At 38.7% G+C, this 21492-nt stretch overlaps 3 protein-coding genes across 7 annotated transcripts; 2 read left to right on the top strand and 1 right to left on the bottom strand.

The window, feature by feature from the left end:
• Positions 1 to 1055: 1055 nt before the first annotated feature.
• Positions 1056 to 5383, top strand: LOC122078514 (delta(7)-sterol-C5(6)-desaturase-like). Its single transcript, XM_042644529.1, has 3 exons — positions 1056 to 1490; positions 2686 to 2991; positions 4839 to 5383. Exons 1-3 carry the CDS (start codon positions 1274 to 1276, stop codon positions 5135 to 5137), a joined length of 822 nt encoding a protein of 273 aa, XP_042500463.1. The 5' UTR covers positions 1056 to 1273; the 3' UTR covers positions 5138 to 5383.
• Positions 5384 to 10274: 4891 nt separating this feature from the next.
• Positions 10275 to 13988, top strand: LOC122079297 (protein SAR DEFICIENT 1-like). Of its 3 annotated transcripts, none has more exons than XM_042645652.1 (7): positions 10275 to 10542; positions 10770 to 10845; positions 11432 to 11487; positions 11611 to 12110; positions 12773 to 12933; positions 13061 to 13258; positions 13384 to 13988. In XM_042645652.1, the coding sequence occupies exons 1-7, from the start codon at positions 10445 to 10447 to the stop codon at positions 13714 to 13716; spliced, it is 1422 nt and encodes a 473-aa protein (XP_042501586.1). In that variant the 5' UTR covers positions 10275 to 10444; the 3' UTR covers positions 13717 to 13988. The 3 variants fall into 3 exon arrangements, with proteins under 3 accessions (XP_042501586.1, XP_042501587.1, XP_042501588.1); XM_042645653.1 differs by having other exon boundaries at positions 10291 to 10434; XM_042645654.1 differs by having other exon boundaries at positions 10346 to 10364.
• Positions 13989 to 14812: 824 nt separating this feature from the next.
• On the bottom strand, positions 14813 to 21302 carry LOC122079298 (probable protein phosphatase 2C 15). 3 transcript variants are annotated; one of them, XM_042645657.1, is made up of 9 exons: positions 20186 to 21302; positions 19698 to 20086; positions 19080 to 19251; positions 18816 to 18969; positions 18664 to 18727; positions 18185 to 18292; positions 17907 to 18032; positions 17469 to 17701; positions 14813 to 15208 (listed from the first exon to the last, which is right to left on the bottom strand). In XM_042645657.1, exons 2-9 carry the CDS (start codon positions 19905 to 19907, stop codon positions 14989 to 14991), a joined length of 1287 nt encoding a protein of 428 aa, XP_042501591.1. In that variant the 5' UTR covers positions 19908 to 20086; positions 20186 to 21302; the 3' UTR covers positions 14813 to 14988. The 3 variants fall into 3 exon arrangements, with proteins under 3 accessions (XP_042501591.1, XP_042501590.1, XP_042501589.1); XM_042645656.1 differs by having other exon boundaries at positions 20217 to 21302; XM_042645655.1 differs by having other exon boundaries at positions 19698 to 21302.
• Between the last annotated feature and the right edge of the window lie 190 nt (positions 21303 to 21492).

Here is a 21492-nt window from a genome sequence, read left to right as displayed (position 1 = left end):
CCTAGAGGGAAGTGGCTACCAGTGGCACCTAGAAGGAAGAAGGTGAGGATGAAGATGACTAGAAGGAAGAGGGTAGCGGCTAGCAGTAGCGATTAGAGGGAAGACGGCACCAACGACCAGTGGCTACCAGCGGCATGCAACGACTAGAGGGAAGATGGATGAGGGAAGAGGGAAGAGGGAAGCGGCTCTGGTGAGTGACTTCCAGGGTTCCAGACTTCTAGTATTTCTTTAGGCGTTTAGGGTTTTTTTCCATATGAAATTACTATTTAGTCCTAGCTATTCCATTTTCAATTTAAGCATTTCTAAAAGGGGTCGGGTCGGTCGGGCTAATTGAGTCGGTTTTACCGGGCTACTTAAGTGAGTCGGGCCGGTCGACCGCCCGACGGGCTACTACTCTGCACCGTGAACGTCCGTTTAATAAACGGCCCAGGCTTAAGCCCGATACATTTATTAAACGGGCTAGTTCAAGTCTGGCCTTAAGCGGGTTGGGTTGGGTCGGGCCTACTGGTGTGGGCTCAGGATTGACACCCCTATGTTCAATGACCTGCCATACGTGCACAATCCAAATAAATATTTACCTTGTTTAGGAGGTAACCCAATATTTGGATAACCTCTTTGCTACAAATCATCCTTATTATTATTTTTTTATTATTAATATTCATCCTTATTCCTCATTCCTTGTGTAAATCAATTTGTAATAAAAGAACTAACTTTGCCCTATCTACATCGTAGAAAGAAGAGTGACATGATACAATACAAACTCGTCCGACCAAAAGGGAACAAAAATAAAATAAATACAAATTCTATTCTAACTAGGCTAGAAGCCCAACTTCCAAGCCCATGAACTAGTCCCGGTGACCACGACATGATTGGTGGAAGGCTGGAAGCCCACAAACCGCTCAATGCGATCTTCAACTTCCTCGTCCAAGTCTAACTAGGTTCTTCAATTAGTACCCATCCTCCTCCAAGCTCGATACGTGGCTGCCTGAGGCCCTGAACACGTGCACGCGGACCCACTCACAGTCCTAAATGACTTGATCTAATCTCTCTGTCTCTCTCCATATAGGATATTTCGCGGTCCAATCTTACTAACCAGTGCTCACACACTAACATCACTAGCCCTTTCGCCCATCGATTCTCTGTACTCTGTGTTCTGTTTTCCTTTCCGCTGTCTTTTTCTGTGTCAGTCTTTGATTTGAATCTCCGGCGGTATTATCCGGCCTTACGTGGCTGTAGCCGAGGAGAGGAGAGGAGAGATTTATATCTTGTGAGAATGGAAGACTACACGCAGCTTTTCGTTGACGAAACCAACTTATTCAATAGCATTGTGATGGGAAGCCTTCTGCCCGATAATCTGTGGAAGCCCCTTCCCCACTTTCTCCAGTCCTGGATTCGGAATTACATTGGCGGAACTTTAGTTTATTTCTTCTCCGGCTTTCTCTGGTGTTTCTACATTTACTTCTGGAAACGAAACGTTTATGTCCCCAAAGGTATATACATATTTCGCCTCTTCTTTTTTCCAATTTACTTATTTCTTCTCTCTATCATTCTAGCTAGGTCTTCTCACTGCTTTCACTGTCGTTCTACTTGGAAGCCGTTCATGTTTGATTTATGAAGGATGACGATTTCTTCAAATCCGTTTCTTTACTTAGTTGGTCGTCGTCGTGCTTTAAGATCCTGTGCTGGTGTTTGTGTTGATTGGATAGGTATATATATATTTATATGTATTTGGACTGATAGCTTTATTTGTAATTTTTCCGTGGGTATCTATTTGCTTACTTTATCTTTATCTTTGCTACTCTATTTTCACTTTTTATTTGTTTTCCTCATCAAAGACTTGTTTTCCCTTCATTGCAATGGCATTGCAGTTTTTTCCTGGCTTTCCTTAACTATTCCAATCATCCATGCTCAAAAATCCTTCTGCTACTAATAGAAGAACAACAAATTTGTGCAGAACCTCTTTGGATTCAGTTGTATAATAGGATTTCTGTTGTCAGCTCTTGCTGTTATTCCCAACCTCTGTCCAATGAATGTACATGCGATGCCTGATGTCATCATTTTGCTATACTTAGTGTAGTGTGTGTCTTAAGCATGATGGTTTTGTTTTTCTCTTCTTTCCAACATCAAAACTATATGATCAAACCACTTAGTCAGGTGGCATGAATATTTGAGATGTGAAATTTACAGTGAACATCAGAGAATAGTTGGGAGAACTAAAGGATGATAATATAGTGATATTTTCGTCTTGCCTTGCCTCAATGATGCGCGCCCCAGTTGCAGACTTACCGTGGTTTGTGTTGCGCACTTGCACCAACACTCATGGACTATCTCAGCTACCCTAGGCCCTAGCCTGGCCTTTTTTTTTTTTTTTTAATTTCTAATCATAGGCGGAGTTTATTGTTGTAATGCAGAACTACAGTAAATTTATAGGGTTTGGACACCTCAGTTTCTCTGAATTTGGCATACCATAATTTGCTAATTTTTGCCGCTATGGTGACCTTTCGCAAGTAAAAGCAGATGGTCAAATTACTCTCTGTTTGCTTCCTTATCAATTTAGATAACAAGTTACTTCTTCTTCTTTGTCTTTTATAAAAGTTGCTGCTGTTTTTTGAAATTGACTGAGAAACAATGCTTTTCATTTATTACTTTTGACATTTTCTTAGAGCTGGAATACTCTTGTTACAGATGCCATACCTTCAACAAAGGCCATGCTTTTGCAAATAATTGTTGCAATGAAGGCCATGCCCTGGTACTGTGCTCTTCCAGCAGTTTCAGAGTACATGGTTGAAAGTGGCTGGACAATGTGTTTTTCTAGAATAAGTGACATTGGTTGGCAGTCCTACCTTGGCTACTTGATGGTCTACCTTGTGTTTGTTGAGTTTGGGATTTATTGGATGCACAGAGAGTTGCATGACATAAAACCTTTGTACAAATATCTTCATGCAACACATCACATTTACAACAAGCAGAACACACTTTCTCCTTTTGCTGGTAAGTTCTATTGCCTATTTACTTCAATTGACACATGCTATTCTTGCCTGGTTAAAATAAAAATATCTCTAGTTAATGTGCAGGTTTATGTTTGTAAGTCTCCTTTTTAGAGATACGTGCTGTAACATGTGGTTAGGTTGTTTCGCATGAAGCTACTTAAGAATCAAACTTTACGAAACTCTGTAAACCTGGCATACTTAAATATTTAAACTTTCTCTACTCTTGTAACCTGGAAGGCTGAAATACATAAAATTGCATTGAAAATTTAGACTTGCAATATTTTGTTGGTGTATGAGCTGTTTCTCTGGCATTGTTAATTCAAGTTATCTAAAAGGTTAGTTAGTGTGACGTATCCCTGTTAATACAGCTGTTTCTTGCTTGGTAGTACATTGATGTAACCCTTCTTGTGCACAACAATTGTGTTCATCAGTCGCAAAAATAATGATCAGAAAGACAAGAAAAAGTACTGGTGACCTCCCTTGTTGTAGAAGGGGTTGCAGCAAAAACTGTTTCTAAGGGAATTTTGGTTGCTAACTCTTACTCATTGTTTTTTTAATGACGTTTCTAAATGAATTGATCTTATATCACCATCTGGACTCTGGAATGGACTTGCAGTATAGTCTCTCTTACTTTTTTTTTCACTTTACTTTCCCCCTTCTTTTTTTTGTGGTGGAGTAATGTAGACTAATCCTGAAGTAGAAAATCCAGCTAGAGACTAGTACAAACAGGATTACAGAACAATGGATAGGGTATATGGAACTAATAGAACGTAATATGAAACTGGATCTATTAGAAAATAGAAGAACTCATAGAATAGGGAAGGAATCCACCAAACCTGTCAAGAGTCTCCAATCTTCCACACCATAGCACTTGGAATCCACCAAGCACACTACTGAATCCACAAAAGCAAAATTCAGGAAATCTGAACTGATTTGTTACTAAAAATCGTTGGGGACGCTTATGGCCTTTACATCTCCTTATAATGTGATTTAAGTCAGGTAGGACGGCATCAAAATTGATTACAGAGAACCTTATGCAAAAGAAAATAATGAAAAACAAAAATCTATCTTAAAGACTGAATCTAGAGATAGAGATAATGTAGAGATGAAACATAACATAAAGATTGAATAAAGGGGAAGGATAAGATGGATTGCTAACATCGACTTAATCCTAGCTACTAAGTATAAGATATGATGTCAGTGAAGATTTTGCCAAGATCATTCCCCTTCTCCATCATTTTTTCCTTTGTTAGAGAGGGCCCTCGATGGTTGGCTCTTCAAGCTAAAATAGTTTTCTGATCTCTTTTTTTTTTTAATATATTTTTGCTCCTTTGTTCTACCATAGTTTCAGAGAATTTCTCATATGTTCAGTCCCATGATAGTTTAATTAGATCTTCTTTATTCTATTTTATAGCAATAATGGTGCCTTTTCTACACCCAGTTGTCTGTGTTCTTGTTGAGAAAATTACTCATATCAGGCAAGTGCATCTCCATGCATATTTTCTGCTCATATGGTGTTCTTCATTTTATAAATTTGGAATTAGTTCTCTGTGTCCCATGATTTTGTTCGTCATCTTTCGTCACAACCTCTCCTAGGGGTTATTTTAGGCCTGCCACTGGATTACATTAATATGAAATGGAATCCTTGTAATTTTATAGAACTTTAGATTCACCTTTCAACCGTTTTCTTTTTAGATTTGGATTTTGGTCTGTCAAATGGCTGTGGGGTCATCATCTATCAAATGGATTCTGCCATGTTTTTGACATGGTGATGATTAAAATTTTCCTTTTATTAGTTGTTACTGTATTCCTGACGATTAGAAGAAATGCTTTGATTGTTTATTTCAGGTCTGGCATTCCATCCACTGGACGGGATATTACAGGCAGTACCACATGTGATAGCTCTCTTCATAATTCCAACCCATTTCATGACTCATATTGTCCTCTTATTTATCGAAGCTATATGGACAGCTAACATTCATGACTGCATCAATGGCAAGGTATGGCCTGTCATGGGTGCTGGCTACCACACAATTCACCATACTACGTACCGTCATAACTATGGTCACTACACAATATGGATGGATTGGATGTTCGGTACTCTTCGTGACCCGATTGGAGACTCACCAAAGAAGGTGATGGAATAAACTTGCTTGCCATTGAGCTTTCTTTCAGCCTCTCTCTCTCTCTCTCTCTCTCTGGCTCTCTGTGATGTTGTTTAGCATGCTTTGATTAAGGCTAAGCTCTTTTGGGTTGGTTATTTTGACCATTATTTCTCTTCATTTAATAGCAATGTTTCTAATGTACATGTCTTCAATGTAGATTATGTAGGTTGATTTCTGGCACTAGATTTTTAGTTTTTAGTTCAAGAATGCTACAATTGGAGACAAGAATCTCTGTTTGAATGCGTCTTACCCCCACCCCCACCCCCACCAAAAAAAAAAAAAAAGAGAAAATCCCTCCAATTCTTTTTGCAATGTGTCTATGAACTGACTGATGGTTGTGTTGGAAATTTGCTATATATCGACCATGTTTGGATTGGTCAGATTAGTAATGAAATAGAATGAAACTGAAGATACTTAGCAGAGACTCGTATGCTAAGTTTCTCCCCTTCTGAAGAAGCTTGCATTACTTATGGTTCGTTAGATAAATTCCAGACTGTTCTACCTAAAAAAAAAAAATTAATAATAATAATAATATTCCAGACTGTCATGCGATTAATTCTCCCAAGATTTAAGAGGCAGGGCCTTCCGACCCAGAGTCTCTTGAAATATAACAGAAATTAAGGGTGTCAAAATCAAATTGTAACAGTTTAAACCCACGGTTTGGAAGTGAAACGAAACGGATTTGCTCAAGACTCGTTTCGGGGGCTAAGAGGGGTTTCTGCGCTGCCATTGATGGCTCTGGCGAATGGATCATCTCTTGGAACACTGGATCTGAGGTTTATTTAAGCAGAGGAGCTGTATTCTTCTCTCCTAGAGGTGGGAATGGTGGAAAGTCTCTCTCTGTTTTGGAGTATACCACTCAGTAGCCGGGTCTGACTGCTCCTGTGCTGAAAGAGGTTGTCCTAGACTCCCAGCGGCACCAAAGCCAGTGCAAGTAAAGAAATATCAGATTTCTGCTGCAATTAACCTCGACAAACCCCCGACTGTGTTGAAGATGTCAACTAGCTCGACTCCATTACGAACAACGAATTCAATCTGCAAAATCCGTATTGATTTCTTCGTATCTTCAGCCCCTATTTTATTCGTACATTTTTGTTTAATGGAACGCAGTTTTTGAACAGAGAGGACTGCTTTAATATTTCGTTGTGATATTATTTTCTCCAAATATTGGTTTTTGGGTTCTTAATGGATTTTATCATGCAAAGAATTTTAATCATATTGGGCTTTCTTCTACTTGGAATGAGCTCGGGCTCTTTCTAAATTTGCTCCTAATTGTGTTGTTTTATTTCTCTTCACTATTAGTTGGTTTTCTCTTTTAGTTGAATTGGGAGATTATGCATTCTCCTAACCTTTCCTTCCCCTTGAGAGGACCTGTGCTATATGCCTTGACTCCTTGTTTGCATCATGAAACCAGGCCATGGCCGTGCCCGTGCCATGTCAATGCCTTCGTTTAGGCACTCCCATAAATCAACCCAATAAATTGGCTTCAAGATGATGCTGAATGGCTGGGCTACTCAGAAACAATGAGTTTTGGCAACGGTTTGTCACTTAAAGGAGAGGATTTCATTGTAAATGGTTTTTAAACCGTTGTAAGAATCGTTTATCTCAAACCGGTAAAAAACACAAAAAACAGAAACAGTTTAAAATCTAAACTGAACCTGTTTACAAACAGATTAACCAAACCGCTTAATAAACAGTTATGCCTTTACTTTTGAAACCGTTTAATAAATAGCTTTGGTTTTAGTTTTGAAACCATTAAATAAATGATTCAATTTTGATTTTATCTTTAAACACACTAAATCGAACCAAACGGTACTGTTTAGCCGAAAGTCGCACTGTTTAACATGAAGCATAGGTATGCAACGTCGTTCAAAAACTTGGGATCGATCAAGGCTAATATCATTTCAATATCGATCTAGATTGCTTTGGATTGGATTGTATCGGATGGATTTATAACTATTATGTAACAAAATACATATTTTGATATTTTTAATCCTTGATCCTTGGACCGTAACTGTGTAACTGTGTATGAAGATCAAAAGGTCAGGATCAGGGATCGATGTATCCGATATGACTGCTATTGACCGTTTTCAATCCGATTTTTAGAACCACGGTCAAATATTAACTGACAACTCTTTCTCTAACTTTTCTATTGGGAATGTCCAGCCCAGCCCAGCCCAACCTGTTTTTGCACCCAATAGGTACCGGTTGGATGTTGGGTACCCAACTATGATTTGATGTTGTGGGGTTGGCTTATAGATATGCTAGCCACGAATAAGATTCAGCTTTGAAAATATCAGGGTACCTACCTCCTTATCTTATTATCAGTTCGTATGTAAGTGATCAACCGTTAAGTTTAGGCTGCATTTGATATGTATTCTTGGAAGATTTCTTATTCTCAATTTTTATGATCTTAAAATGTGAAATCGACCTAGAATGCATTCCAAAAATTCATATCAAACACACCCTTAGACTAGATTGGTAATCCGTCCATTGGATGAGCTTCAGTGCCCAAAATGCTAACCCTCTAGTTTACTGAAGTTTTCATTACAATCTCTCTCTCTCTTTTGACCCTTGTGAGCCTTATGTGGGGATGATACCTTTCTCAGCCTTAGCATTAGTGCGGCATGGAGATTCCTATCTACGTTAGGGTCATGGAAAACCCTTCCCTTTTTATATGCTGAGTGGACGCCAATAAGCAACGCATCACCTGTCAATTGGGAACCCTATAGTGATCAAAGCCCATTTGATTTCAGTGTAGGTTGAGGATGATCAGTGGTTCTAACCATATAAATCGGTACTTAATGTCAAAGAAATTCTTCATATGAAAAAAAAACAAAAAAACAAAAAAAAACAAAAAAAACAAAAAAACAAAAAAACAAAAACAAAAACAAAAAAATTAATTAATTTTCAATGGCACTCCTAACTTTGACACTTTAAATGTCTAAATATGCTCTATTTTGAATGGTAGCTATTAAGTAAGATATTATCCTTCTATTCCAAATGCATAATTGACCGTATTCAATTTTAAATCTTCTTAAGCGCGTTAATTGCAATTGTTGACTAGTCATCCTTGGGAGATCTCTCATGCTGAAACATTAGAGAGTCTGCCTAGTGTACGAGGTTTCCACCATTGTGGGATCTGGTGAGGGTTACTTCTATTCACAAAGTAATTGTTTTTGGAATCTAACCTACGAGTATGGAGTAAGATGATGTAATTGCTTATGTATTATAAGATGATTGATATACCCTTTTATCTGAGTCTTGCGACTTTTTTTTTTTTTTTTTTCAAGGTCGATCTTCACTTAAATCGCAGATGCACAAATGAGGAATTGAACGTAGGACCTTGTGCCTATCTACACAATCCTCAATATGCCCTAACCATCTAGGCACGGATGGGTACCTGTGTGAGACTCAATCAATGCCTTCTTTTGGTTTAATCCATAAGGAGCAAAGAGATCATTTTATAAGGAGATGAGAAGGATAAACACAAAGATGTAGACATGGAAACCACACTCTTGGATAGGAAAATTTTTTCCATATAATTTATAGCAATTACACATATATTTTATAGCAATTAAACGTGTAAGAATGTGTGGAACCCGTTGACAAATCAACAAGTTCCAAATTTCCAAAATACACGTTATAACCTAATAACCAAGTCAAACTGAGAAACTCTGCTATAGAAGAATAAAACAAATATAATCCAACGCGACATTAATTTTTAACTGTTTTAATAATGAACCCAATACGAGTAATCTTTATCAAAGTCTATTAATCAACTTTGCAAATGATTTCTTCTGAGTATTTTTTTCTTTTTTAGAGTTTTTATATCTTTAATTCATTCTCTTTGAATTTATAAACAGGAGGGGAGTGGAGATGACCTTACTTTGACATGCTTGTAAAGGGCAAATTATGTAGTCCTGGTCTTGCTTGTTGGGGAGGGGGATCTTGGGTGGAGTGAATTTGAAGACCGTCTCAATTTAATCCAACGGTCAAAGCTTACTAGCATACATGATACCTGAGTATCCTGCTAGCATGCCTATCCCTCTCTCTCTCCCTCTCCCTTTTTATACAAAGTAATCACTATTAAGACTCTAACCTGGGTATTTACCCCGAACCTTTTCCTATTGTACCAAATAAGCAATTAGCATGTAAATATAAAGAATGAAGAGTGGGTTCACTATTCAATGGCCCCCACATAGAGAAATTTCATCCTTCAATAACTATAACCGATTCCGATCCTCAGTTCTAGATCTTTGTCCATCATACAACCACACCACACCCCCCCCCCCCCAAAAAAAAAAAAAAAAAAAAAAAACACATTATAAGTGTATATATTTTCACCATTTTATATTGAAACCCTCCTTTAAAATTTCCCTTGAGTGGAGGGGGGGAGAAAAAAAATAAGAAAGAAAGAAAAAGAGTTCAGCTTTGGACCACATTTTATAGGCCATTTAACCTGGACAAGTAGCAAGAAAAAATAAATTAGGATAGAGTTAAGAGACTGTTTAAAAACATGGATTGGGATCTGAATCGGTCTGTAGATCCGGACTGGCTAGAATTGATGTCAACCTCCGCCAATTCTGATCCTGATTGACAGATCTGATCCCGGTTCTTGAAATCCCTGCAAGGAGATAAGCATGGTTTATAGAAAGCGGACCCGTGTTGGACAAACCAAGTAAGCCCAAGTCGACCATGCTTTATCCATTTTTATGCTTTGGTCCTCTACCCAAACAGTTCCAAAGGACCAACCCAACCTGGTTTTTAAGACTACATATCATATATAGTGGGGCGATTGGATAAGTGGTGTCGTGGAAATCAATATACACTGCAAAAGTGGCAACGCGTGATCTGAGCCCCACAAATCTTTTGACATTCTGCCCCACCGGCTGGCCACTCAAGGTTCACGCCAGCACATAGGAGAGAGGGAGGGGGAGAAGACTTGACTTTTAAGTGTGTGGAGGCTGCAGTGGAGGGTGACGTTGGGAATATGACATCAGGAAGCCACAGGTAATTGATTGGCGATGGGATATCTCCTGCCGGGTTACTTCTTTCCACTTTCCCAGAAATTTCATTTTTTGCACAATAATTTAATGCGTCTCCATGGAATTTATACTCTCTTCGCTGTTTGCAGTTTCTAGCTAACGCTTTCTTCTGCTGCTTCTGCTGCTTCTGCTGCTTCTGCTTAGAGTTAGAGGCTTGAGAGGTTCAGAGCAATCTCTCTTAATTTCATCCTCTCCTTCACTTCTCCCTCATCCTATACTCTATCTGCACCAGTAAGTAACGATGGCTGCTAAGAGGCTTCTTGATGAATCCCGTAAAGAACCAGACAACAAGCAGCAGCCAGATCCCAAAAGGATCAGAACTACACCCTCTTTTGCAGCGTTCGTGTCTAATTTTATCCAAAAAAAACAATTCTATTCTCATTTTCCCTACTTTTCCAGATTTTGTCCTTTTTTAACTTATGTATACCTTTTTTTTTTCTACAATTAAATCTACAAACTTGTTTATTCTTCTCTTTTCTTTTTCTATATTTTGGTGCTATCTGTTTTTTGAATGACTAAAGGGAACTGTTGTGTTGATGTCAAGCTTTTTTGTCCTTCTTTGACAGTGTAATTGGAGAAGTTGTGATGGTGAAATCATTCCAGAGATTTGTCTCATCCTTGGAGCCATTGCTTCGAAGAGTGGTATGATTGAACAACAAAGACCAATTTTGGTTTTACTACCTTTCACTCTCTCTTTTTTTTCCCCTTTACTTTTGTTTGCATATAGAGGCCTCTTAAGTCTTTTCTTTAGTAAGTTTGTACTTCTTTTTTACACCCCAAGGTGAAAAAAAAAATTGTACTTCTTTAATCAAAACAACTTGCTGAGAATAAGATATATAAGAAGTATTGAAAGAGACTACAAACTAACTGGATTTTTTTGTTTTTTTTTAATTTTTTATAAAAGACCAATATTCTCTATGTACCTTATTCTTCAGCTTAGCTTAATATAAAACCACATGAAATATATATTAGCAGTACTAGTTAATTGATCTTGTATCTTGCAATCAATATTTTTCAATCATGAAATTGCATGTTATGATTTTCTGATCTTATGTTAAACATTATTTTCGTATTTGTTATGATTTAAAAGCTAAATGTTTACCCAAAAAAAATAAAAAAATATTACTGTTTCTCTAGATTAATAAGATCAGAAGTCTTATATACTTCCTATACATTCAAAATTCTTCTATTTTATGTCCAAAGTGTTCTTATTAATCTGTGGCTATAGGTGCATGAAGAGGTGGAACGTGGGCTTGTATGCAAAAGTGCACGTCCTCTCCATAGGTACATAGATTAATACAACTATGCATTCTTCCATTTCAAATTTTTTTTCTGTATTTATCTTTTGCTCACAAAGGTTTAAAACCATATTAATTTAAATTTCTCACTGTTGATTCATTTCTTCAGGGCTCCCTCATTGCAAATTCGAGCAGTCCAAGCTTCAACCTTGACACTTGGCTTCAGCAAAAAGCTCACAATCCCTGTGTTCACTTCAAGCAAAGTTGAAGATGTGGACAATAACCCACTTCAAATCCTCCTCATGGATACTCTTGAAGGCGATCGAAGGATTCCGACCACTTTACCTTATCCCATCAAAGTAGAGATAGTAGTTATTGACGGGGACTTCCCGTCCAGTGATGGTGAAAATTGGAATACTGAACAATTTAACAGTAAAATTGTGCGAGAAAGAACGGGGAAGAGGCCATTGCTCACCGGAGACGTGAATGTGACGGTGAGAGATGGTATTGCTACTGTTGGCGAATTATCGTTCACCGATAATTCAAGTTGGATTCGAAGTCGGAAATTCAGATTGGGTGCAAGAGTGGTTCCAGGGAGTTGCCATCAAGGGGTTAAGATACGTGAAGCCATGACAGAACCCTTCATGGTTAAAGATCACCGAGGAGAATGTAAGTTATTGCTCTTTGTCATCCACTAATTAAGGCTGTGTTTAGTATGCATTCTCGAAATAGATTTTAGGTTTAGAATACATACTGAAGTGAGAAAAAAAAAATCAATTCTGAGGATACATACCAAACATAGCCTTAGGCTGACTAAAATACCAAATATGTCCACTGGAAGACATATTTTGCTCAAGTGTCCAGTCAACAAACAACTGAAAAGTGTGAGCGTGTGGGCTATAGGCGTATTGGGCCATGGCCCATCTCCTAGTTCCAAAATTTCTAATTTTTTTTTTGGTAGAAAGTTTCAAATATTCTAATAGCACTGGTTGTTGTGTGAATGATTTGATCCGTGGGTGAGAAACCGACGCAAAGTCCAAGAAGAAACAGACACAGAAAGATATGTGACTCAGCATAACGCCAAGTGGGTCTGCTTGTCCCGAATCCATTGACCGAGTCCGAGTGTAATGGATGGAAGGGAAGTCAACACCCATTGGATGCTAAGCATTATAAGCAGCCAAAAAAAAAAAAAAAAACCCTCTCAATTAAGACTATGTTAGGCCCAAATTAGAATAATAAAAATAGAATAAACACTTTGTAACCATTTTTTAGAATAATTAATTAAATTTGAGTTTTGATTTGTTTTTCTCGAAATCAACAACTGTCTACAGTGTACAAGAAGCACCATCCACCATCCCTGGAAGATGATGTATGGCGTCTAGAGAGAATTGGAAAAGATGGAGCCTTGCACAAGAAGCTGGCCTTGGAAGGCATCCACACAGTCCAGGACTTCTTGAAGCTTTGGGTTGTTGATACAGCAAAGCTTAGAAGGGTAATTAATGGATTTCTTTTTCCCCCCGGTTTCAGATCAATTTTACAGTTTATGTACGTTATAATGGATATATGATATTCAATTCATTCATGACTGATGGCTCACTTCTATGTCTCTATTGTTGCAGCTCTTGGGTGGAGGGTTATCGGAGAAGAAATGGGAAGCAACAATAAAGCATGCCAAGACCTGTGAGATGGGAAGCAAGAAGTATATCTTCCGCGGACCACATTACTCTCTCGTCTTGAATCCTATTTGTCAAGTCGTAGGGACTATGCTCGACGGCCAATTCCACACTACCGGCCACGGTATAACTGGATTTCAGAGGGTATGACTTTGGTTTTAGTATATATCACTGAATTTGCAATATTTCAATTTTTTTTTTTTTTTTCTTTCTTTCCTAGTTTATATATATACGTGTTGATATGTTATATATGGTTTTGAGCTCTGCAGACTCACGTTGAGCAGCTGATTAGAGAAGCCTACATGCAATGGGATTCATTGGAAGAGTTGGAAGCAATGGTGCAACCAACACAAACAGATGGTGTTCTGCAACTGCAATATTTGAATTATCATCAAAATATTCCAAGAATAAATCAACACGACACTCTTATTACTGATACTACGCTCTTTGAGGTGCCTAATGGAGACGTGGAATCAGTTCGTGATCATTGGACACAAAATTCGACATATTTCAGCTCCCAAATTAGAGATGGAAATGTTTATAACATGTCAGACGACTCATCAGAAGGTGATTTGACTTCATCTCGGGTTTACTTCAATTGAATCAAATTGGACAATGTACATAGCAGACCGGAGACAGGTTCATGGAATCCTCTTCGTAAGATGCCGCCCTAGTTCGTTTAAAATCGTTGTGGCTTTTGGCTCAAAATGATGTGATTTTGGTACAAAAGTGTGTATCAGTGACTGACTTAAATCCATCCACTCATCCATCAAACAAAGATGCTCAAAGTCCATATGTAAATATTTATTTCAAGAAGAATGAAAGTCACTTGGAGAAGTTTAGTGAATTGAAACCAATGACATTTCTCATTTTAGATTCAGTATTTTAAATCAGTTAGCATGAATTGAATTAAGGGTCTAACTAGGACAGATACGGTGTAGTGTTGCATTAGTTTCCAAATTTAAGAATCTAATTGGTCACTTAGTCTTTTATCACCTTTAAAGAAAGTGAGTAGATGAATATAGCACTAAATTGCATGATAGGAAACCCAAGGGATGAGGAAACTGACCTCCCTTTGCAAAAATATTGACTGCGTTGGATCTGCACAAAGAAATATCATTGCATTAAGAACAATAGTAATATTTCATTTGAGCTAAAAAAGTAAAAAAGCATTTTGAAATGAAAGCTTCTCCAATTACCATCATGCACACCTTGGCTGTATTTTGGATCACACAAGAGAAATATCCTTGTACAGAGGAGGTATCATTCTTCTGACAGGGATGACATGGTCGGGGAAGGCTCCATCAAAGATGAAACCCGCTAGAACAGAGGCATGAGGTGATTAGCCTCCCCATAGGAAGACGAAGACGGCAGCTCTTCCAACAGAAACTTGAAACAACTCTGCGGTCAGATTGGGAGGCATTAGGTGAAAGGCAGTCTTTGAAATCCCAAGTACCATTCTAGCTTTCAGGTTCTTTAGTAGGATCACCTTGCATATTTAAAGTGTAAGATTGGGGCCAATCTGTTCCACGGAAGGATGATGGTAATTGGGTGACATAGTGAAACTGTTCAACTGTATAAGTTGCATTAATTTTAGGTCAGGAACTACTACTGTCTTGTGTTTCCTCAAATCAGTTCTAACCAAACTGAACACAACATCTAACCCCCAATAGTAAAGAAGTTTCTGATCTTTGCTCCATAGAAAAGGAAAAAAATTTGAAATAACCCTCTTCAGATGGCACAACTGTAAACAATACATATACATGGGATGCATCATCATACTGAGTTCCAAATAATGGACTGGCCAATAATAATGGGCCGTGAGAAGAACAAATACAAGGTGCAGGGGTGATATCAGAGGGTAAGGTACAACATTACACCACTTTAACTCCACTAGGTCTCTTTCCTTCCATGGCATCCTTCTTATTACGACAGTCGGCACAAAGAAACGGACCTTGCCAAGGTTTTGAGCTGGTGGAGAAGATGGAACCAGCATGAACGGAAATTCCCTCACTTGGAGCCAGATCAACTTGGCAAACGGCACACGTGAAAAAACCAGATGTGGCCTGCCCAGCTGACGAGTCATTTCCAAGTCTGCATCCCATCATTGTAATAAACATTTAGAAACTGTAAGAAGATTCATCCAATACCAAATTCATAAGTTGAACCACGAAAATGTGATGGACATGAATAGCACCTGATTTCTCTAGATTCTAACAAAACAACGCATACAATATTAGACTTATTGAAGATGGTGTTAATTACAGTCCCTACCAAAAGACCACAAAAGTTTTCCACAGTTCTAATTCAACCTAGAGCAAATAAATCTACATGTAGCCTGTTTAGTCATACTGCACTCATTGTGCTCAGATTTTCTGTGATCTAAGTCTAGGACAACCATCAGGGATTGGTAACAGAGATTTTAAATCACTTCAACACAAGATTAACAAGCTAATGTCATACACAAGATTCATCCCAATAGATGTGATCTTAAAATGAACAGCAGTCTTGGAGTACAAATTAATCAACCACCTTTCACTTTTTCTTTGTCTACTCCTTTGGAAAGGTACATCAATCAGTTGAAGATTATGCCCATTCTACAACGTTTTACAGTAAAAACAGTCAGCAACCAAGGCTGCTTAATGTAGGACTAGATTGGACAACCAAACCAGTCCCAAAACCACAGGAACTTTTAGACTAGAGAACAACCAGATTACACCCAACACAAACCACTATAATCAGACCAACAAAAAATAGAAGTAACAGTAGATAACGATCTCAGAAAACCAGTACCAAGTAAGTCAGACCAGTAGTAGTCAGATAGGACCAAACCAGGGGCTGAAATCAGTACAAATAAATGCAAGCAACTTGTATTCAATGACTAGTATCATAAAACAACAGTAACAAACAACCCAGACCAACCGATATCATTTCAGGTTAGGACAGATCACTAGAAGACAAAATTCTGGTGATTTTAAATATCTCACTATTGGCTGAACAGAATCAGCTAGAAAGTGGATCGATCCTTAGTTAAACAGAGGGGAACAATCGACCAGAAGATTGGAGCAAACCACTGACAGGACTGATCCCAACAGTAGGGGCCGAATGCTCTGTTTGCAGAAATTCTGGGCAGAAAACAGAGAAAACACTTACCTGGTTGCAGCAGCCTTAATCCTTGAAAATAGGACTGAAATTAATTGAGAAGAACAGTAGAAGAGAACGGCCTCTTGAACTTCATGCCGCAAAGAGTCGTCGGATCACACACCAACCCAATCCTTGATCAAACACAAGGAACAGCCATGGAATTCACCCAGCGGCAGCACATGAAGTTTTTTTCTTTATTGTCAAAATCGTGGCTCATAAAAGAGCCCTCTTCTTTGGTATATTTCTCAACCTGGTGATGTGGAACGATCCTAGAGAAGAATTCTAATGGTTTGACTGTTCATGACAGACCACTGGATAATTTTTTATATTATAGCTAAAGGATCCTACACCCAGTCAAATGTGTCTGTCTGTCTGTCCATCTCTTTTTCTTTCTTCTTGAATTAGCTAATATTCTGTCATAGTTCTAGTTACACCCCTCACCGGCAGGTTTTCAAAACCCCCCTACATCACCTGAAGTTTTTCATTTGAAAAGGCAAAAAGGAATAGGCAGCATCTAAAACTAGAGAATTTGCTTCATTTGGTCCAGACAATTGTTTTTGTATGATTACAGGTGCTGCAGTGCACCTAGGGTACAAAGGCGTACAAGAAAGAGGAGAGAGAGCAGTACAAATTGCACATAAGAAGCACACTTTGGCGCAAGGTGAAGGTGGGATTCCATTCCAGTTCAGTTGCATCATTCCGTAACCATCAAACTTGAAACCTATTCAGTAATTCTTCAGTACAAGTAGGGTATAATGTTGATCTAATTGCCACTTACATTATGGCATTCAACAATTGAATTTCTATTTTGGAATTCAGGAAATCAATGCCAAAGCACCTTTAAATAGAACTTGCAATAAAACAGCATTCTTCTCAAGCATAAATTATCTGTAAAGGACTCAGTTCACTGTTCGAGTCAGTAATGGATACTCATTGTCTGAACCAACCCAATTTGTTTCTAACCTACAAGTTTGCATAAGCTTTCAAACCCATTTCCATAATCTTACAAGAGTCATCCAGGAAAATGGACTCAGTTTATAATGCAATATTGGAAAATTCCATAAGAAAAGAATGAAACTTTGCAAGAAAATCATAATGATGGAAGGTCAACATGAAACAGAAAAAGCCACACTGCGAAAAGCTTTCATCATAAATCATTCTGAAAATCAAAACCACAATATGTACAAAGGTAGAAAGAAAGAGTAATAACCTTTCTGCAAGCATTGCGGAGCCTTCTTCAAAGAGCTCCTCCACTATGCCTACAGCTGACAGCTTCTTTGCTAGTTTATTTGCCGAATCACAGGACCTCTTCCTGAAGATGAGATATTTGAACCTATTTTGCTTTTTTGGAGTTGGCAAAGGAGGCACTGACTTATCAGGAGGAATTATATCAACAACAATGCAGGTCGTATCATCCTTCAGCCCTCTCATCCTCAATGCTTCCTAAATGATGATATCAGGATAATGCCATGTTAACATTTCAAAAACCCATTTAAACATTCGAAGAGAATCAAATCAAACAAAAAAAATCCATGATATGGATAGTGTTGCACACAGAACCAAAAACAAAAGGGGAGGGGGAGAGGGACTAGTTCCAAGCAAATATGATTGACACAGACGAAATAGCATAGCCATAAGTTCAAATCACCTTAACCACTTGCCTAGCAGCAAGCTCTGCCGGCAAACCACGACAAGATTTTGCAGCCATCTCGGAAGATAGTGCATCCCAGATCCCATCTGAAGCAATTATAAGCCTTCCCCCAGCATTCGATAGCTAGTGTATCAATGAAGAACGTTAGGAGTTTGAAATGGTGACCAGCTCAAAACTATGTTAACCACACTTAAATCAATCAATAGATAGAATAACAAGTGGCAGGCTCAAGAAATGTCTAAAACGAAATTGATGATAAACATGAAAAGCAGTACCTTCACTTGTTTGACGAATGGAATTGGTACTATAAACTCCCCAACATCCATATCCCCAATGGACCTTGAAAGGCACAAACCCCCTGGCCAACAACGGAGGGGACCAACCTGCAGGTGAAATTATATAAGTTGAGGACCACAGTTTCTCATATATTGTAAATAACAATGGAAAATTATATGTTATCTAACTTAAAACCTGAAGCAAGAGCTTCACACTTGAAAATTTCAGACCTAAAGGCTCTATTTGTTTCAACATATAAAGTAAAATGAAGGAAAATCTTTTACTTCCCATAATAAATTTTACAGTTTGGGGGGCATAAAGTAGCATGTCCGACTATAAAACTATAAATCCCTAATATCTAATCCTGATGAAACAATCTCTAGAAGTAAGAACTTTAGGTACCCTTCCCCCCCCCCCCCCAAACTCCCCTCCCCCGCCTCCCCAAAAAAAAATCTTCATTTTAAGTCACACACATTACCTCGGCGCCACCTATGACACTGAGCCTCCCAACCTCACCTCCGCTAGCAGTAACACGTTCTCGCCTGCAGTTACAAGCATAACCAATTTACACATACACCCAAAGGAAGAAAAACAAGCTAAAATATGAAATCTCCAAAGTGAACCACGCACTCCTCCACATTCTCCTCAAGCCTATGATCAACAGTCAAGACAGAGATGGCACCACCCTGAGCATCCAAAATGCAACGCGAGTCTCCTACAGATGCAACTGTCACAGTCCATCCATCAACTATTACAAATGTAGCAGTGGTTCCAGAAGTTTCTCCTGATGACAATTAGATGAAAGATGGAATTAGTTTGACTTGATTCATAACATTTATTAAAGGCAACACAACAAAAAGAAAGAAAAACTGACAAAAATGCATTGCTCCATGCCTCTGCTCTGGAATTCCTTGTCAGTCTTCACAAACCCCGCAACTAATGCCCGGGGTAAAGTTTGAAGCCACTCATCCCGTCCAAGTCCTCGGGGTACTCCACTCAGTACATGATTTAACAAGTTTTCCCTCGTAAAGATAGCCGCAGCATTCCCATTGTGCCCGTCAAAGATCTGAAATTAGTTTGTCAAGGAATGAAGCATCGGCCATCATATACTCACTCAGCAGAAATGGATCAACAAAGTGACAAATAATGTACTCTACCTAGCACAAAAAATAAACATCTAAAATAATATCAGGTTTTAACAAATTGCAGACATTCTCTTGGTTATTCTGCAAGACGTTCTCATGTCTAAAATTCTGCAAGACTTTTCAGTCTACAAACAATGATATTGCATTGGTTTCTTTTGGTTATTATTGAAAAAAGAAAACTTAAAAGAGAGGTCCGTAGAGGCTTAGAACCAGTATCAAATGAAGAGACATTCTGCAATTCCAAAACAAAGGATAGCTGGGATCAAAACAATGATATTATAAAATATGAGAAAGAAAGCCCTCAACGTGAATACAGAGAAAGTAGTAGAAGAAACTCCAATAAAGATGAGGAAGACGGATTACATACCGCGAATACAGAGAAAGTAGTGGAAGAATTCCCAGGGACCCTCTGACAATCAGTCTTCACAAGAAAATAGTCCTCCCCCTTCCTAGACTGCGCAGCATTCCCATATCTGACACTAGGCTTCTCCATCTTCTCGCTCCTCATCTCTCTGCCAATCAAGGCGGCTAGTGGAACAAGATTACGATGATTACGCCTCCCCTCCGCGGACGCCATTTCGACCAGAGCAGTCTCTGGTTCAAGCCCACAGCATCCAGAAAATAAAATCTTCGATCTTAAGACATCATCTGAGGGCAGCAGCTCATGATCTTATCATGAAGAGAACCCCAAGTAGTTTTTCCCTTCGTGGACTAAATCTCTCCTTCACTCTCTATTTGAGCAGAAACACCAGCACCCTGATTGAAGGGGAAGCAGAAGCAAAAGAGAAACGACGAATTGTAACAAAATAAAGTAAAAACCCAGAGTTTCAAAACAACAAAGATATAGACAGAGACCAGAGAGTGCAAATGTGGATTAGTGAACTACCACCGGCTCACGATTTCGACAAGACAGGAATGCCTGTAAGGATTGCTGTACGCAGCCAAATGCAGATCTGATCACGAAACCATCAGCGACCACAGCAGCAACCCAACTTGAAAGAAGAGAAATCGAAAGACACGGAAATGCAGATTGATGACAGGATAAACCTCAATAATCTAAAAAGTTTCTTGACTCAAATCCCCCATTAAAAAAAAAAAAAGGAAGAGTATTAAAATTAAAAAAGAGAACCCCAGATTTCTTCGAAGCAAACCAGGTCATCTGCAGAATCCACCACACTCAACCAAACTCCAAAAAATTAATGAAAAATAAAAAAGGAGAGGGGGAGGTGAAAGAAGAAGGAAAAAAAAGCACACTTTTCTTATCAAAAGAGGAAAACAATGGAAAAAGGAGGCCTTTTGCTAAGTAATCTTTTAGAATTTAGAGAGACAACTGCAACATGCGAAAAGTCGGTTACTGAGTTCCATTAAAATAAGAGAAGGGAGATTAAAGAGCTTTCGTGCTTAAAAGGATTTCGCAATGAGAGAATTTTCGTCTCTTGAGCAAAGCAATTGGTCATAACTCATATAAATTTTTTTTTGGCAAAGATAACTCATATAAATTATAGACGGATAAATGAATCTGGGAGGAAGAGAAACCAAAAGAGTTGCATTTTTGCAGTATCTACTGTGATCCCGTTTACTAGAGGGGGACTGGGGAAAAGGGGCGGCGCGGTCCGATGGATTTGCAGTGTTGCCGGAAACATTGCCACGTGTCGGAAAAACATGTGCTTCTGGGACTGTAATTTTTTGATAATGTTTCTGGGACTATAATTTTTTGATAATGTCTGTCGCTGCGACTGTAATCATGTGAGCTCCGTGCGCAGTACGCAACTACGGCATCCGGGAAGAGAAGATGACGATTATCATATTTCCGGTGGTCCAGGTCCCGTTCCTGTTCCTGCACTCCTGCGCTCCCTGCTATTACTGCTACTCTGCTAGGCCTGGGGCACTGCTTAGGGTTCAGGTAGAGGAGTCATCATCATCGGAACGGTCACTTTGAATTGTCCCTAAACGTGAACCTACGGGTTTTACAAACAAACCCCCTCCCCACGTTCAATTTTATTCCGGAAGGACGCTGATACAAAACTTGCCTACCTTTAGTAGGACAACAAATAAACCATGTACATATGTATTAGTTATAAATTCCAATGTGTGTGTGTGTGTGTGTGTGAGAGAGAGAGAGAGAGAGAGAGAGAGAGAGAGGCTAAGTCTGGTCCTAGAAA

This window comes from Macadamia integrifolia, chromosome 5 (assembly GCF_013358625.1).
Source record: "Macadamia integrifolia cultivar HAES 741 chromosome 5, SCU_Mint_v3, whole genome shotgun sequence".
Taxonomy (NCBI): domain Eukaryota; kingdom Viridiplantae; phylum Streptophyta; class Magnoliopsida; order Proteales; family Proteaceae; genus Macadamia; species Macadamia integrifolia.
Note: the sequence above shows the minus strand (reverse complement) of the source record. Positions and strands in the feature narration are given on the sequence as shown.

What these genes read in the sequence shown, in the direction of transcription:
- LOC122078514 (XM_042644529.1), top strand. Translation starts at nt 1,274, where the DNA reads ATGGAAGACTACACGCAGCTTTTCGTTGACGAAACCAACTTATTCAAT. An exon ending in AAACGTTTATGTCCCCAAAG is followed by an intron (nt 1,491 to 2,685) that starts GTATATACATAT and finishes CTCTTGTTACAG; the next exon opens with ATGCCATACCTTCAACAAAG. An exon ending in CACACTTTCTCCTTTTGCTG is followed by an intron (nt 2,992 to 4,838) that starts GTAAGTTCTATT and finishes TGTTTATTTCAG; the next exon opens with GTCTGGCATTCCATCCACTG.
- LOC122079297 (XM_042645652.1), top strand. Translation starts at nt 10,445, where the DNA reads ATGGCTGCTAAGAGGCTTCTTGATGAATCCCGTAAAGAACCAGACAAC. An exon ending in AGTGCACGTCCTCTCCATAG is followed by an intron (nt 11,488 to 11,610) that starts GTACATAGATTA and finishes TCATTTCTTCAG; the next exon opens with GGCTCCCTCATTGCAAATTC. An exon ending in GTATAACTGGATTTCAGAGG is followed by an intron (nt 13,259 to 13,383) that starts GTATGACTTTGG and finishes TGAGCTCTGCAG; the next exon opens with ACTCACGTTGAGCAGCTGAT.
- LOC122079298 (XM_042645655.1), bottom strand. Translation starts at nt 19,907, where the DNA reads ATGGCGTCCGCGGAGGGGAGGCGTAATCATCGTAATCTTGTTCCACTA. An exon ending in CTTGAGGAGAATGTGGAGGA is followed by an intron (nt 18,728 to 18,815) that starts GTGCGTGGTTCA and finishes TTGTAACTGCAG; the next exon opens with GCGAGAACGTGTTACTGCTA. An exon ending in CTGCTAGGCAAGTGGTTAAG is followed by an intron (nt 17,702 to 17,906) that starts GTGATTTGAACT and finishes ATCATCATTTAG; the next exon opens with GAAGCATTGAGGATGAGAGG.